Below are 14,676 nucleotides of genomic sequence, written 5' to 3'. Positions count from 1 at the left end.
TTTTTTCGTTACATACTGAAATCATTTGAAATAGACTTAACTTGTGAACTTAAGTAAATATTTTTATTTTTTTATTGTTAAAATGCTGTATTCATTCATTAAAACCTATATTCTTGATTAAAGAAAAACTCCCTATGAATGGATGTCAAATGGTTTCATCTGTTTTGCATAAATATGTCAATTAGTTAGATAAGAATAACTCCATTACTTCTATTCTTTCACTATTACTTGTTATTCTTGCAACAATTATTATACTGCTTGAAAACTTAGTTCAAAATAATTTCAATTACTTTTCAGTTCTATCATAAATACACATATGTTTTTAAGAGTAATTTTAATAGTTTCTTAAATTTCTTATGCTAAGTGGTTTCTGGAAGTAAAGTATTTTTTTTTTTTTTTTGGAATTTTCTATAATCTTTCCATGTATAAAAATTTAATATACTGTTTTGTTGGTTTTTCTTTCCTTCCAAAAAAAAAAATGTCTTGTTTTTTTAACCATTTTATTAAAAAAGTAGCATCTTTTTAAAATATATCTTTAGTTCAACAACTTTACACAACTTAAAACGTTTAAAATACTGCATTTAATACAAACATACAATGGATTTCAAGTAGAGCAAAGAAGGAAAACCATTATCATTGGTAACGTAAATCAGGGAAATTTGGTGAACTTAATCAGGGAAATCAGGGAAAAGTCAGGGAACTTTTTTTCACAGTTCCTGTCGCCACCCTGTGGATTTAACGGCCATGACATAAACCTGCCAACCCTGTCATTTGTGGCATTGAATTGCATATTTCAAAGTACAATCATAAATTCTTTCCATTTCAAAAAATATAACTTTCAGGATATTTTCTGTTGACTAAGTTTGCTTATATTAATATTCAGTTGTAGTTGATTATCCTTGGTTAGTCATGTTTGATTCAATTTTAAAGAAACATATACAGTAGACCTTCGTTTTACGTGGTTTAAGATTTGACACCTTTATTGTATTATACGCGGATGCGGCAATGCAAATAGATAAAATGTTCCCCTCTTTCAAAATCCAAACTCCTAAAGATTGCAGATTACACGTAATCAACTGTAATTTGGCGTGCTAATAATCAAGCTTGGGCCACAGGAGACATTTTATGCGATGGGTTCCAGAACTATTTCCAGAAGTAAAGTTATTTAACTCGCACAGTTCAGAGCTCACTGAAAGAGGGGCTTTTAGGAGTGACAAAAGAGGCCAAAACCAATGAGGATACCGATGTCGGTGACACACAACCAAAAACATTTACATTGAAAATTTTGAGCCATTCCTAGACAGTAGAAATGATCTTTCTGATTTGTTAGTGAAGGAAGATTCTATTATGGAAATAGCGCAAGTGATCATGCATGTGTTAATGCTCTGCAACAAAGTACAGAGAAAAATTCTTAATGACTGCCAAAAGACTATCATAAATAGTTCCTCTTTATAAACAGAACACAAAATTAATGTATGTTTTCTTTATGCATGTTGTGTATAAAAGTCGATATAAGTACACATTAAACTTATAATACAATTAGTCATCACTAGAATGAAGTATTTTGTTATCTACCAAACCAAACCCCTATTTCAACATTAGTATTAGGTTTCAATTTACGCGGTTTCGATTTACATGGCATTTCCGAGGAACATAACCCCCGCATAAAACAAGGCTCTACTGTAGTGATATGTAGATTTAGAATACATTCATTTCCATTATGAAATAGGAAATAATTAGCCTAGATGTTGGCCAGTTTGCTAAAATGCTATTCACAGTCAGAGGTTAAAATTATATTTTAAAAGTATGTACTAAACAGAAAAGGATATGTGCAACATAACAAATAATATAGATTTGAAAAAAAAAAACCTCATATATGGGTCATTCTCACAAAAAGGTGACTTTTACAGTCCCTTAGTAATAAATAATAAAAACTTCAGTATATTCCTTAATATTTTTTTCATGTGTTTTAGTTAAGTTTTTAACTAATTAATTTTATGCATGACAATTAAATAAATTTAATATTTCAAATTTATTTTTTAATAAATGTTGCTTTAAAATCCCCTCCGTGTACGTCCCTAAGTCTGTGAGACAAAGCAATTTGTAATTGGTCTCAAACTTTTTAAATTGGTTTTAAATATCTTTGATTGTATTAACTATCTAAGAATTCTAAGATGTTTTTAAAATATATTTTTTTTTTAAATAAATTGTATTTATAAAGAAAATGACTCATAAACTTTGTCCCTAAGATAGAAGTCTCCCTCCGTGAACACTTAAAATAACTTAATAAATACATAATAGAGGGCAGCAAAAGTCAAGTCCATATAAGGTAAATGGTAGGATACTTAGCCATTTTGTTTTCTAGTGATCAACTTTAGTTCTCTTGTACACGTGTTGGATTGTTGTGTCTAAATCTGGTTTGGCAAAGTTCTTAGTGTATTCTCCGTGGTCATCATATAAAAGGTAAAATAAAACTGTTTTGTATTTGAAACATCATTTTTAGATAGCAAAAGTAGTATATTTGATAAAAAGAAGCATTCCATTTTTTTAACTTTAAAATCAAAACTCTGAAAAACTCTAAAGCTTACTTTTGTCTCCTCCGTGGACTTCCCCTCCGTGGACGTGGCATGTCCACGGAGGAGATGACGTGGTCCACAGAAGAGACAAAGCCTTAGAAAAAATCATAATAAATTTCAGTTTGCTAAACAAAATATAGAGCAATTTTGTTTTGTATTTTTTATAGAAAAGAAATTTAACTCTTAACTCTTAAAGAAGTTCATTTTGTCAGTTTTTCTGTTAAATGATTTCTGTAATGTTTTATATATATATATATATATTCTTTTAATAGTAGAAAAAAATGGCAAAACCAAAAAGTAAAAAAGAAGTCAGACGTTCAAATCCAAAAGAGGAGGGAACAAAAGAAACTTAGCATGAGACGTGCTAGACAGAAATAAAAAAAAAAAAATCCTCTTATGTTTGAAGAAAGTAAGAAAAAAGAGAGAGAACGTTACTACCAAAGAAAGGCTAGTGGAAAAATTAAATGTGTTCAAGAAATGAATGAACGTGAAAAAAGAAAAATAAGAAAACTTTGGAAGAAAAAGCAAAGAAATATTATAAACAAAGAAAGTTGGAAGGAACTGAAGAATTAATTATAGATATACCTCCAAGCACCTCTTCTCAATTGGATAATAGTAACAGTGCCAAGGAAAACAAGAATTCTGGAATTTTGAGAGGAAAAAAAAACAATAAGAAAAAACAGTTATAAACTAAAGAAGATAGAGGAATTAGAAGAGAAAAACAAAAAATTAAATACTAGACTTGAAAAATATAAAAAAAGATTCGGCAGATCTCAGAAAAGTGAAGAAAAGAAAAATGAATCACCATGAGAAAAAGTTCGAAGAGAATTGAATAGTAAAGATGGAAAAAGCAAATCTAATGTGTTTAGAAAATTATTGTTTGCTGAAGCTATTGGCAGACAAATACAAACTAACTTTAAAAGCCAAAAATCTCACAAAGTGAAAAAGACAATGCTACAAGTTTTGTCTGGTAAAATTATGAAAAATATCGACTGCTCAATAAAGTAAAAAACAATAACCTCAATCAAAATGCTTAGCAATTATGGTAATAAAACTTACAAAACTGTGTCAAAAAGAGATTTCACAGAAGAAACACAGCTAAATGTTCAGAAATTTCTAGAATCTGACAAAGCAAGTCGCTTGTGCCCAGGGAAAAAAGAAACAATTACAAGTAGAAAATAAAAAAAAACAAAAGCGTTATTTAAATGATACTATGTATAATTTGCAAAAAATGTTTATAAAGGAATGCCCACAACATCAAACTCTTAGTTATTAAACTTTTTGTCGTCTCCGACCTTTTTGGATCTTATTTCCGAAAGTTTCCGATTAGGAGACATGTTTATGCAAAGTTCGCGAAAACATAAAGCTTTTAATAGTAAAACTACATAGTCTTGTTATTATAAATGAAAAAAATATATCTCAAGTTCTTAAAGAAACATGTTGTAATCCTCAGAAAGAACTTTGCCTAAATCATAAATGTGATGCCTGCAAATTAAAAGAAATTAAAATAAATGACTTTTAAGATGAACCTGTGCTACTTCCAAAATGGGTTAACAAAAAAGTTACTATGAAGATTAATGGTGAAACAAAAATTTGCCATAGAACCATGAAAGTGGATATTGCGAGTACAAAAAAAGAATTAGTGAAATTATTTTTTTTCTGATATCATCAAATTTTTTAATCATACATCTAACTCTAACATTGTACACCAATATCAAATGATTTCAGATATAAAAACAAATTTGAAAAGGAATGAAGTCCTAATGCATATTGATTTTTCCGAAAATTACATATGTAAGTTTCACAGAGAAATTCAATCAGCCCACTTTGGTGGTTCAAAGCCACAGGTAACTATACATACTTGTGTTGTATATTGTCATAAAGCTATTAAAGAAGGTCCTATTTCATATGGAACAATCAGTGCATGTAATAGGCATGATGCATCAGCTGTTACTGCTCATTTGCTTTCACTCAAAGATAATTGAAAGTCTCTTATACCTGATTTAAAAAAAAAATTCATTTTCTCAGTGATGGTCCCAGTGCTCAGTACAAAAACAAAACAATGTTTCAGTTAATAGGTGGATATTTATCCTCTCAGTTTATTGTGGAGGAAATTCACTGGCACTATAGTGAAAGCTCTCACGGAAAAGGTGCTCCAGATAGAGTTGGAGCAGCAATAAAAAGAACATCTGACAATTTAGTTGCCCAGAAAACAGATATCCCAGACTGCGAAACTTTAGTTTCGGTACTTCAAAAAAACTGTAATAATGTAATAATAAAAAATATTGAAGAAAGTTTTATAAGTGATGTAGATAAACAAATTCCAAAGCATATTTCACCGTTTCCAGGAACAATGAAAATTCATGAACTTGTATTTAAAAAAGACCAAATAAATATGGAAGCAAGATACCTCACCTGTCTAAGTTGTGGTGATCAATGTAAACATTACCATTTGGGATTAATTCATCGAGAATGTATAAGAAGCAAACCAAAAATCAATGATTATGTTGTTGTACAGCAGGGATGCACAACCTATAACCTGCGAGCCAGAAGCGGCCCGCGAAGCTTGTTAAATCGGCCTTTGGCAAGTTCTTCAAAAAAAAAAAGAATAGGATTTTTTTTTTTTTTTTTGAATTAAAAAAAATATCTTTTGATTTACTAGGGTTTTTTTTACTCATCAATGAAACTAAGAACATACTTTCGATATTTTCTTTTCCAACTAAATTAGGTTGCACTTTATTGATTTTGTTACAAATGCTAGAATGTTGATTTTTTTTCATTAAAATAGGATATTCATAAAGAGCGAGGTCCTGAGTCTTTATTTCAAACGCCTCCACATTTTAATTTGTTAATGTTAAGTAAGAGTCACATAATAGTCATATAGCTTTAAAACGCATGTTTACTTTCATAACAACCTTTATTGACACTTTCTTACATAAAAAATATCCTCTGTTGACTATTGTATCCCCTCCGTGGACGAGGTGGGATTTAAAATATTTGAAATCTTTTTAAAAATAAAATAGAAAACTTAACCACTACTATAGGGACATAATTTATAAACAAACAAAAACATTTATGCAATTTTTATTAATTTTTTTACTTAGTTTTGTTGAAAGAATTTTTTTGGTCTATTTGTACCTTTTCTGTGAGAATGACCCATATAACTTTAAATACTTTGTTTCATCACCCTTTTATCCAGTTCCCGAAATATACATTTTATTACCTTTATTATATGCTATCTTTCATGGTGGCAACAGTTTTAGTTAGGTCATTTTTGTACCTAAATGTACTAAAATGCTAAAGTCTTTTCACTTTTGTAGGCTTCTTGGACCTCGGAAAAAAATGTGTAAATATATTTCACTTCATCAAAATCAAGCCCTAAGCAGAAATCCAGAAGGTGCAGCATATATTAATCAAATTCTATTTGAAAATAAGAAGCTTCGTGATGAATTATCAAAGGTATTTCTTATTTGCACTTACAGGGTGGCCCAGCGAGTAATGTTTGAAACAGATGAAAAAATAAAAACAAACAAGAGACATGAGTAGAATTTAATGACTTATATTGAAAGGACATATTGGGCTATTAATGATGTAGAGGTTCGAAGTGACTGCCATCTTTAACAAGGACAGCAGTTAGGCGGTTCTGCAGATCGGGCCTTATCGGCAGCGAAAAACCGTCTGTGACCACAGTAGCGGTGACTGTAGCCATAGCTTTTTTATCGTCTTCCACCGATCCAGTACGTTTGAACTTGGCATACAGTCTACAGGGAAGAGGATTGAAACACATTTTTCAGAACAAACATGGAAGCAAAAAGGATAAAATTTGTGCCGTCAAACGCACAAAATGACTCACCTTTCCATAGTCCTTTTGTTTGGCCAATTCTTGTTGTGGAACTTCTCCTGCCATGCTCGTTGAACTGCCTTCACATTTTCATCACATCTGGCCATTTGTAGCACAATAAATTCACGAACTTCTGTCGAATATTTTTGTTTATTTTTACTAACGAGAATCACACGATAAAGCGCACCGCACACTGAAGGAACATCACATTTACAATTGCCCACTCAATGGAGCATGCGCACCAAGTTCGGCTTCACTCACTTGCCCATCTATTGGACTTTGTTTCAGACATTACCCGCTGGGCCACCCGGTATCTTATTTGCACTTATCATTAAAAAAAAAAAGTTATTTGAAATGCTTGCATAATTGCTGTAACTTTAAATTATAAGTAAGGTAACTTTAAATTACAATTCAGATAAATGCTATAATCATATTATTGGGTGGTAAGAATTTTCAATTAAGGTTGAGTTACCCAATGTTGCCTGTTTAGTGGGTCCATATCAGTCTGAGTGTGAGGTTATGTTTTTAGAGTGCAGTATATAAAAGAATAGAAATAAAAAAACATCAAGAGATAAGAAATTTTTTAAATGCCAATGTGTTTCTTTGAAAAGCAAAACCACACCTTGATCTTACTGCTTTTTTTTTTTTGGTGCTTCACTATTGTATAGGGTAAACTTTGAGCATGCTTCCAATGTCACATCATGTTTTTATTTTTAGTACTATTTTTTCAACAACCTTTTTTTTTGACAAAATTTCTGTATTTTTTGTTCAGCAGATGCAACATTCCCCCCCCCCCTGAAAGCTTTTCTCTTTTAGAAAAAATGTCTCTTTTAGTTTTTAATGCTGCTAGATTTTTTGAAATTTTTAATTTTTTTTTTTTTTTTTTCATAGCACATAAAGCTAAGCTAACTATCCAGAGGAATTAGAGACCCTGCCCGCCCCTACACTTTTTTCATCTTTAAAGATCGCCTGAATGTTTTTATGTTTTTAATTTGAAAAAAATTCTGAAGAGATCACCCAACGAAAGCTGAAAACTTCTTTTTGTAGACTTTGGTTTCAAAAAATTTCTGGAGGAGAACCTGTGAACAAGCTCCCTCCTTCTTGTGTCTTCAAAGCGGGCCTAAATTTTTGTTATTATAAGATTTCAACTCCGAAATGTTTTCTAGGAAGTGAACCCGCTTCTCCCTAACATGAGTAAAAACATATTTTTAAACCTCAGATTAAGGAACATATTTGGAAGTACTCCTTCGCATTTTCCTTTGAAGTCGCTGAAGGAAGTCTAAAATTGATGTTTTAGGGATTTATCAGCTCCAAAAGATTTACTGGGGTGAGCCTCCAAACTCATTCTTTCCTCATTAAGTCATTCAAAGATATCCTGAAATAGCGTTTATATAAAACGATTCAACTCTGCAAAATTTTCAGGAGAGAACCCCAGAATGCCTTGTCTTCAGTTTGCTAAAGATATCCTAAATTTGCTTATTTAAAACATCAGTTGCTGGATTATTTTCAAGAAATTACCTCTACAAAACATTTTTTTTGATGCTTCAGCTTAAAAAAATATTTGGGGAAACGTTTCTGAAGATCAACCAAAGATAGCCCGAAGTAAAATCTTCAGCAACCAAAAATTTCTTGTCCCCACACTTCTAATCCCCAATCACCGCCTCTGACCATATATATATATATATAAAGTATTTCTCTTCATAAATTGCATTTTATTTACGAAATACTATGAATTTTACCATAGGTGAAAACTATTCTGCATCAGGAAAAGGAATTAAAAGCAGCAGCTGAGAGTAATCTTGGTAAAGGGATTCACACATTAAAAACGTTCACTTCTGCAGTGAAACGTAATTTAAGCTATGCTATGCTTTTGGAAGAAAAGTTAAGGTAAATCAAACAGCAATTTTCTAAAGAACTATATTTATTATTCTTGATATTCTTTATTAAATGTTTGTCAACTTATATTTAAAGTAGTAAAATTAAGTTTTCCACAATGTCTAAAATAATGATTCTTTCTAAATGCTGTATTACTTGTTCTGAATATGCAGGTCTCTTAAAGTTAAGCTGGGGATATTTTAACAATAACGTTTAAAACAATTTAGATAAATTCAATAGCACTAAATCATGTAGTATTATACATTTATTTCTTGTAATACAGTCGACGCTCGATATAACGACCATCTCCGTCCCAGAGAAAAAGGTCTTTATAACGAGTGGTCGTTATAAGAGGTATAATTAAAAAATATATACACGGTCATCATGCATGCCCCGCTGTTCCGAAAAAAATGGTACTTTTTCAAACATTCCAGTTAAATGCCCAAATTATTTTTATCATAGGAATTTTTTAGAAAAATCGTGTGCAAAATATTATGACAGAATATTAAACAAATTTTAAAGTAGAAAATATAGGGAGGAAAATGTTACACACTTGCAAATCTGCTACTACTACCACAACATTTTCTGAAGATAAAACCAGACAGATGTTCGCCTTTTTGACAGAAGTGATTTTTGCGAAACATTATTTTCTGTTTCTGATATAGGTGATGAATTGTGTTTTTCTTGCTTTTCAAAGAAGCATTTAAAAGTCCCTTGAGAACCCCAAATTTTAAAAACCACTAGATTCAAACACCAAACTACCAACACATCTGTCAACTCCCTTTTCTTAGGAATCTGGAAATTTCTCGATTTTTCCTCCCATTATTTTTTTTGTGCTAGCAGTGGTGAATGGTAATCCCTCCACCCCTCTCAAAGTTCGATTTGACATTGAAAACTTCAGGCAGATGTCCATAAACAATAATCAAAGTCATTTCAAGCTACAAATTTGTTTATTGGAAAGAACACCAGAAATAGCGTCCGCTGAATTCGGTCGCTGTATTGGATTAGACGATACAAAAAGGTCGTTATAATGAAAGCAAATTAACATAGAGTTCATAGGAACAAAGTTGGGACTTTTACCACTGGTCGTTATAATGGGACGGTCTTTATAATGTGTGGTCGTTATAATGAGCGTCGACTGTATATATATATATATTTTAATCTTTGTCTCATTCAACTGCATATTAAAGATTTTTGGCCCTTGACCCTTTGGTTACTTTACTTTTGTATTGTTTAAGTTAATACAATTATTTTTAAAAAATGGTATTACTGTTGATCTGACCACCAAGTACCTCTGTGGACTGCAGTTTACTCTCTCACTTATCTTATATAATTAAAAACTGAGCGTGTGTATCTATGTATGTATGTATCTATGTCTAAGTTACTTCTCCTGAACGACAGTGAACTGACCATCGAACCAGGTATTGATGGATTCGTAATCTCCCCATCTTTATGTTTGGCTGTTTAACATAATCCTCCGATAATAATTAGTGGAGATATGAATCAATATATATATATATATATATATATATATATATATATATATATATATATATATATATTACAAAATGCAAACAATAAACATATAAGGGATTTACAAAATTAAACAAATAAGAATACTAAAACTAAAACTAATAATAAGACTAAGTTGATGAAGCCAGGCCTCCTCAGCAGTGGAGCCTTCATTCTAAGGTCAATAGACCTAAAACATTAAACTAAAAACTAAAGCGAGGATGTTCAGTTCCCATAAAGCTACTCCGTTTTATTTTATTTTATTCTTTTCTAATTTTCTTTTATTTTGTTTCAGTATATATATATATATTAATTATGACACTTAGATTTCGACATTAAATCCCTATTTTTCTAAGGCTTTCGTCTATTCAAATTATTATTCAGTGCTTCATCTCAACTTTCCGTGACAATACTTTTATTAAAATTTGTAGTGTGAAGAAAATCATTGAGAAGAAAAATCTGTTGCCTTTTTTTTTTCTCGAATATGAAAATTTAAAATTCTGGCTTTTGATTTAGGGCTTTTCCTGTAATCAGAGAATTTAAAATGTTTCCTTTTTGGTTATGTTTTTTTTTTTTTCAAGCTTGGTTGTTGAACACTTGTCACTTGACATAACTTTTATTTTCAAGGTGGACCGTGCAAAGCCGAGTAACGCAGCTAGTCTCTATTATTTTTTGTAATATATACGTATATCAGTGAGAAATAAAACAGTTTTTAGTCTCATTTTGAGACAAAAAATATTGATTTGATGCCTTGATTTGCAAATCTAGCTACTAAATTTGACGCACTTTTGGATTAAATCAAAGCATTACTAAGCAAACTCGTCATGATTGAGCTCTAAATTACATTTGATGTGAAGAATTTTGTATAAGTAATTTCAAAATATAATCAATTTTGTCTTTAAAAAATCGTTCTTTTCTGTATGTTTTAGATTTTTTTTTAAATATGCTACTGAAATATATACCATTTCAATTTAATAAAGACATTTCTATTATAGTCCTCAAAAATGGCATCGTTGCCCGGTTTTGATGCCCGGAAACTTATCTTAGGCATAATCAAGATAACTAAATTTTAATTCTTATTCCTAACACTCAAGTGTACTACCATGGACAGGTAAATGGTAGTAACTGCACAAATAAGTTTTTGAGATATTTGAAGAAACACATTTTGGATTCAGTGCTAACAATAGGGAAGTGTTGAAATTACTTTTTTTTCATAATTTGTTTCAGCTGAAACAAAATTAGCCAGATTGTACAGTAAAGTTAACGTACTAGAGATGACAGAAAAGCAAATGAAAGAAAGAAAATTTGCAGTTACTGCCTTTTACCTGCCCAAGGTAATTCTTATGTTTGTACTGATGTTTATTCTTATAAATATAGGGAAAATTTTACTACTGTGAAGACAATTCTTAACAAACCGCCTGGAACACGCTTGGGAACTAAAAGCAAAACTGATTCACTCTATCTATTACTTGAAAGTATGGACAAATTGATCAATGATATTGAACATCAAACAACAATTGCTTTGAAGCAGATTGATTTCAGACATTAAGTATCACTTTTTAACAACAATTGTCTTGCAAAAACTTGACACTGTTATATTCAACTTTCTTTTTTAAAAAGATGAAAATGGACAAATTGATCAATGATATTCAATGCCTAAGAACAGTTTTAAAGCAGACTGATTTAGGACATTAAGTATCCCTTTTTAACAACATTTGTCTTGTATAAATTTAACATTGTTACATTGAAATATACCAAAGATTTTTTTATTTGTTTGTGACATTTTATGTATTTTAGTACTTTTAAGTAACTGATGAAAATCATTTGTTTAACCTTACCTTTTAAACAGATGAAAATGAATCTCTTATTTTTAATATATTTTGTAAAATGTGTTGTTGTAGTGTTTATTCATTTACTTTTGTTTTATAGACTAGCATTTTAAATGCTGCAAGATCAAATATTTCAAAACAGCTACAATATTTAAGACTCCCTAATAACCTCCCTACAAATCTTCATTCCACTTACATTGAAAATGTTAAAATCTTCGTTAATCTCTAGTTTTCGATTTCAATTTCTTGCTTGCGGCCTAAGCCATAATACAGTTCCCTCTCTATATATATACCTCATTTCATTTTCACCTTTTATCATACAAAATATTTGGGAGTTCTGGGTATTGTAGTTTAATGTGTAAATTTATTTTTATATACCTATAATGGCAAAAGGCAAAAATAAATTCAAATGCCTTTTTTGTAATTGAAAAAATATATTTTTTAAATTTTATGAATGTTAGTCAAAACTTTTTTGATATTTGTATGTATTTTGTGTATTAAACTTTTTATATTTTGTTTAATATTTATTGAAATATGTATTTTTGTAGAAAAAAAATATTTTTGTGCAATATGGAATTAGAAAGCATAGAATTAGAAGTTTTAACTTGACAAAGTAAACTTCAAATATGTTTATTAACTGTTTTAGGATGCTGAAAAAGGCTTAACTATGAGTCTTACTCAATTTCTTACTCTCTTCTTATCTTTGAGCTTGTTAAATGTTTCTTTATTCATGGAAAAATGTTATTCATCATTGTATGTGAATACCTTGATTAAGAAAAAATGTATTGATCTACTGAATAAAATTTTAATTGCCTTTTTTAACATGTCACTTGTCTTTTTTTTTTTTTTTGCAATCTAAAGATGTGGGCTAAAACAATTTTTGCATCCACAGTGGCGGACAAAAAAAAGGTTTTTTTTTTTTTAAAATATAGTTGTTGGATTAATTTTACACACATTTTGTTAGGATTAATAAATTAATTGCTCTTATTTTTTTTTTCAAAAAATGAAGAAAGGTGAAAAATGCAATATTGAAGAAAAATTGGAACAAAGCAGTAGATGCACAAATTCCTTTTCTCAGTGTGAATTCTACATAACTGCAATCATTAAATACACAGAAATGTAACCATTAGAGATAGCACAAAACTTTGGCCTGACCGAATCATGAGCTGTGATTTGACCACTTCAGCCTGAAACAATTTATGTTGTGGATTTTCTTTCACAATTACTTACCTTTTAAATTCAATATTAAATCTTATGATCATAACAGAAATGTCTATTTAATTTTGAAATTTGTGTGTATTGAACCCTTGGAGCCAGAAGTCATTCAACAATTAATAAAATGTTTATTAGCAATATATTCTAATGAGTTACATTACGTTAAATTTAGTTTATAATTTTATTAAAGTTTTATTGATTATAAGTATTTAAGTTTTAAAATAAAGCTATATAAATATACTGCATTAAACATTCTTCAAATATTTCTAGCTTTGAAACTTACAAAAATAGTGATATTATTTATATAAACAAGGGCGGACATGCAACTAACGGTCGTCCTTAAGTAATTTGTTTTAAAATCATATTATATTTAATAGTTATAGGCACAATATTTCGGTTTTTTTAAATAGATGCGTTAATTTGTCAACATATTTTAACATGTGACGTTAAATCCTCCTCAAAAAATAATAACTAAATAATAGACTAGTAAGAAAGAATGCATGATATTACTTTTAAAGTCATCAAAAATTGAAACATTTTGCATTAAGAATGTTTAGATATTTACATTAATATTAACGCATAACCTAAATAGTAGATATTACTTTATTGTTGGATAATGCTATGATTTAATTTCTGATCATATCAGTTGGTTATGATAAACATAAACTGAATACTAGAGCACGCCTTCAATGTTCAAACAATGCTTTATATTACTCATTCTAATGAAGAATTAGGAACATGTGCTTTTCTGGTATAATCAGTGCATCGCAAAAGTAAAATCTTAAAAGGTGTGCATTTAATGCTAAAATTAAACATATAGAGCAGCTGAAGCTTCGGTATTCGGCCAAATTGCACTTCGTGCCATCTCTTCAATATTTAGTTAGACTTCTAAAAGCTGCAAGGAGAGATTTGAAGCTGTCCCACATCGAAGATAGTGGCTTCTGAACATACTCCTGATAACTTTAACCGGGGTGCCCACCACCCTAAGGGCAAAGGTGCCTCCTCCCCCCAAATGAGAAAAATACACCTCAAAACAACCACTTCTAAAAATTTCAATGGCAGCAGTCTGTGTAATGACCCACTCTAGGTGGGCACCCCTGCTTTAATGAAACCAGAGCATAATAAAGCTTTCCTATAGTTTTATTGTAGTAGCTGGCTACTTAGCAGCAATTTTCTACCCATTGTATATCAAAAAGTTTCAAATTCAGGACTACTCTCAGCCTGATCCAAAACTTTCATCATGAAGATTAAACTTACAGTGCATACCTTAATGGTATTTTTATTTCTTATCTAGCTTAAATGATAGGGATTAGTAATCTTGAAATTTTGTATTTAGATAAAGTTTTGCTTATTAAGTTCATCTAAGTTGGCATTTTTCCTGGAAAAAAAAGGTAATTTTACAATCCGCCCTTTTCAAGTAAAATCTGCTTAAGTTAAGCCTTGAATGAACACAAAGGATTTGTAACCATGTCATGCTAGTTCCATGCGTGACTTACTCTACTAGGGAGCTGAACCTGAATCTCAAAATGAACATGAAAGTACTATTATGACAAAAAATTGAGATTTACTAGTTGTTTTACCTTGATCGATTTTTGATTTATATATCCTAGCCATTAAATTTCACCCATTTCATTGCATATTTTGTGTACATGGACAAAGATCCGTTGTGAGTCATACTACACGAAAAGAAAGTGTAATCCACTATAATATTAAAATCTGTTCGCGTCCGTCTGTCTGTCTGTCTGAAGATCGATCTTCTCGAGAACCATTGCAAATCGGGAGTCAAACGTGATACCGATCAATTCGAAATTTTCCAAAGAAAACAATA

At 30.4% G+C, this 14,676-nt stretch overlaps 1 protein-coding gene across 1 annotated transcript in view; it reads left to right on the top strand.

Annotated features, from left to right (window-relative positions):
• LOC129222200 (ankyrin repeat and SAM domain-containing protein 3-like) overlaps nucleotides 1-12,441 on the top strand; it is a 32,643-nt gene extending 20,202 nt beyond the window's left edge. Inside the window, exons 6-8 of the mRNA XM_054856670.1 lie at nucleotides 5,897-6,035; nucleotides 8,162-8,304; nucleotides 11,182-12,441. Coding sequence (XP_054712645.1) covers nucleotides 5,897-6,035; nucleotides 8,162-8,304; nucleotides 11,182-11,353 — 454 coding nt within the window. The 3' untranslated portion in view covers nucleotides 11,354-12,441. The remainder of the gene's footprint in view (nucleotides 1-5,896; nucleotides 6,036-8,161; nucleotides 8,305-11,181) is intronic.
• The last annotated feature ends 2,235 nt before the right edge of the window (nucleotides 12,442-14,676 follow it).

Source organism: Uloborus diversus, chromosome 5, assembly GCF_026930045.1.
Source record: "Uloborus diversus isolate 005 chromosome 5, Udiv.v.3.1, whole genome shotgun sequence".
In the NCBI taxonomy this organism is placed as follows: domain Eukaryota; kingdom Metazoa; phylum Arthropoda; class Arachnida; order Araneae; family Uloboridae; genus Uloborus; species Uloborus diversus.
The sequence above is the reverse complement of the archived record's forward strand: the minus strand, read 5'-3'. Positions and strand labels throughout refer to the sequence as shown.